The sequence below is a fragment of the Vombatus ursinus genome, unplaced genomic scaffold, assembly GCF_900497805.2.
Source record: "Vombatus ursinus unplaced genomic scaffold, bare-nosed wombat genome assembly UNPS02014909.1, whole genome shotgun sequence".
Taxonomy (NCBI): Eukaryota; Metazoa; Chordata; class Mammalia; order Diprotodontia; family Vombatidae; genus Vombatus; species Vombatus ursinus.
Window position 1 is genome coordinate 149,192 of NW_020954687.1, and position 2,258 is coordinate 151,449.

The 2,258-nt window shown below is 43.6% G+C and overlaps 1 protein-coding gene across 1 annotated transcript in view; it reads left to right on the top strand.

Moving 5' to 3' along the window:
- Positions 1 to 2,048, top strand: part of LOC114029037 (alpha-1,3-mannosyl-glycoprotein 4-beta-N-acetylglucosaminyltransferase C-like) — a 5,930-nt gene extending 3,882 nt beyond the window's left edge. The window contains exon 3 of the mRNA XM_027843391.1: positions 910 to 2,048. Coding sequence (XP_027699192.1) covers positions 910 to 2,048 — 1,139 coding nt within the window. The remainder of the gene's footprint in view (positions 1 to 909) is intronic.
- Positions 2,049 to 2,258: the final 210 nt, after the last annotated feature.

Sequence of the window (2,258 nt, forward strand, 5' to 3'; positions counted from 1 at the left end):
ACACACACACACACACACACACACACACACACACACACACACACACATATATATCATCCAATCCAAGTTTCATCCATCTATGTCAGTCAGTTAATCAACAAGTATTATTAAAGAGCCTACTCTGTTTTAAGTGTTGGGGATACAAAGAAAGGCAAAAACATGGTTCCTCCTCTCAAGAATCATATCTTCCAGTGGAGTGACAATGTACAAATAGCTCTATACATACAAGTTAGAAATAAGACAAATGGGAGATAATGCCATCCATCCCCTGTGGCACCAGGGACAATGCTAAGAAGCTGGGTCAGAGTTATTTCTTGGCATGTTTTGAAATAAGCAACTTCTGGTGCACTCTTATATTTCCCTTCAGATTCTCCCCACTCCTGGGTCCTAGATACATACTCTCATCATCACCCTCCACAAAGAACAAATAAGTGGAGATTTAACTTAAACCTCTAAGTAAAGTAACATTATCTGATCTGGTTCATCCCCCAGGGAAGGGAGATAGAAATGATAAAAGTGGAAAGAGAAGAGAGGGGAGCAGAGATGAAGTTCCCGGGGAGTATCTTAAACACTACCCATGAAAAGTAGGAGAGCATGGAATAGTTTATTTGTCAGATCTATGGATAAGAGAAGAATTTAGGACCAAAGGAAATATAGAGAGCATTACAAAATGTAAAATAGATAATTGGGATTATATAAAATTAAAAAGTTTTTTGCACAAACAAAACCAATGTAACCAAGATTAAAAGGAAAAGAGAAAACAGGGTGGGGGGGTGGGATTTGCACCAAGTATCTCTGATAAAGGCCTCATTTCTCAAATATATAGGGAACTGAGTCAAATTTATAAAAATACAAGTCATTTTTCATCTCCTTCTGCTACTAACTCTACCACTGGTGCTTCCTTTTCAGAACTGATGACTGTAGGTCTGTCCTCTATGCAACATCCCCAGGGCAACTACCTCATGAGTACCTTGAAGTCACTATTCCTTGCTTCCTCTGAGGATGAGCTGAAGGATATCCTAGTGCTGGTCTACCTGACTGTCCTTGATTCTACTTGGTTCAATGAGACCGTCACTGACATTGTCAAGACCTTCAATCCACAAACACTGGCAGGGCAGTTGCTGGTGATCTGTTCCATGTCTACTCCCTCTCCTCCTCTGAGGGCCCCAAAAACCAACCTCAGCGAGGACTACTCCAGTATGGCCCAATTTAATCAGAATGTGGCCCATGCCTTACTCATGAACTTTGCTGCCAACCTCTCTAACTATTTCTTGATGATTGAAGATAATGTGCACTGTTTGCCCAACTTTATCACCTGCATGTGGAGAGAGATAGTGACCTGGGAGATAGATGACTGGGTGCTGATGGAATTCTCAACATGGGGTTTTGTTGGCAAACTCTTGCATTCCAGTGACCTCCCCCGGCTGGCTCAATTCTTCCTCCTCTACAAGGAGGCACCCCCTGAAGTGCTTCTCTACCACTTCCGAAAGCTGCTTGACCAGAACCATCCCATCCAATTCAGCCCCTCCCTCTTCTATCAAGTGGGCTCCTTCAATAGGAGCAGCTCCAACAAACCAGAGTACAAGATGGTCAAATTTAAGGACAGAGAGGAAGCCCCCAACAACCCACCTGCCACTGTCTATAGTAATTTGCGGATTTTAAATCATGTTTCTCCCCAAACGGCCTACATCCTGGGTGAGGGAGGGTTCTTCTGGGCACTGGAGCCTAAAGCTGGCAACCATTTTACTGTGGTTTTGGCCAAGGCAGCCACAGTAACCCGGGTGCAGGTGCTAACAGGCAGAGACCAGGAAAACAGTGAGAAGTTGAAGGATGGAAAAGTAGAATTAGGCTACGATCCCGAAGGAGAGCCCAAAGCCTGTACCCACTACATTCTGCTGGGGTCACTGGTAAATGGGAAACTGGACCACAAGATGCTGAATAAAAAGACAGGGAAGAATGTAAGCTGTCTGAAGCTAGTAGTGAGTACCTCTCAGCGTGGCAGAGTAATGATCAGGCACATTAATATTTGGAGCAAGCCTGAGCAATAGAAGGAGACTGAGAGAATGATGGAAAGATTTGAGGGTGGGGGCTTGAATTGACACCAGGGACAAAATTAAAATCTTAAAATCACTATTGAAGTCTCCTTTGGGGCCTGTCCCTGCTGAAAGGAAAGATGCAATTTGATTGAGATTGTCTTTGTGGACAAGGAATGTCCCCTTGTTTAGTTTTTTGCCTATCTTTGTCTTACCCACCAACAT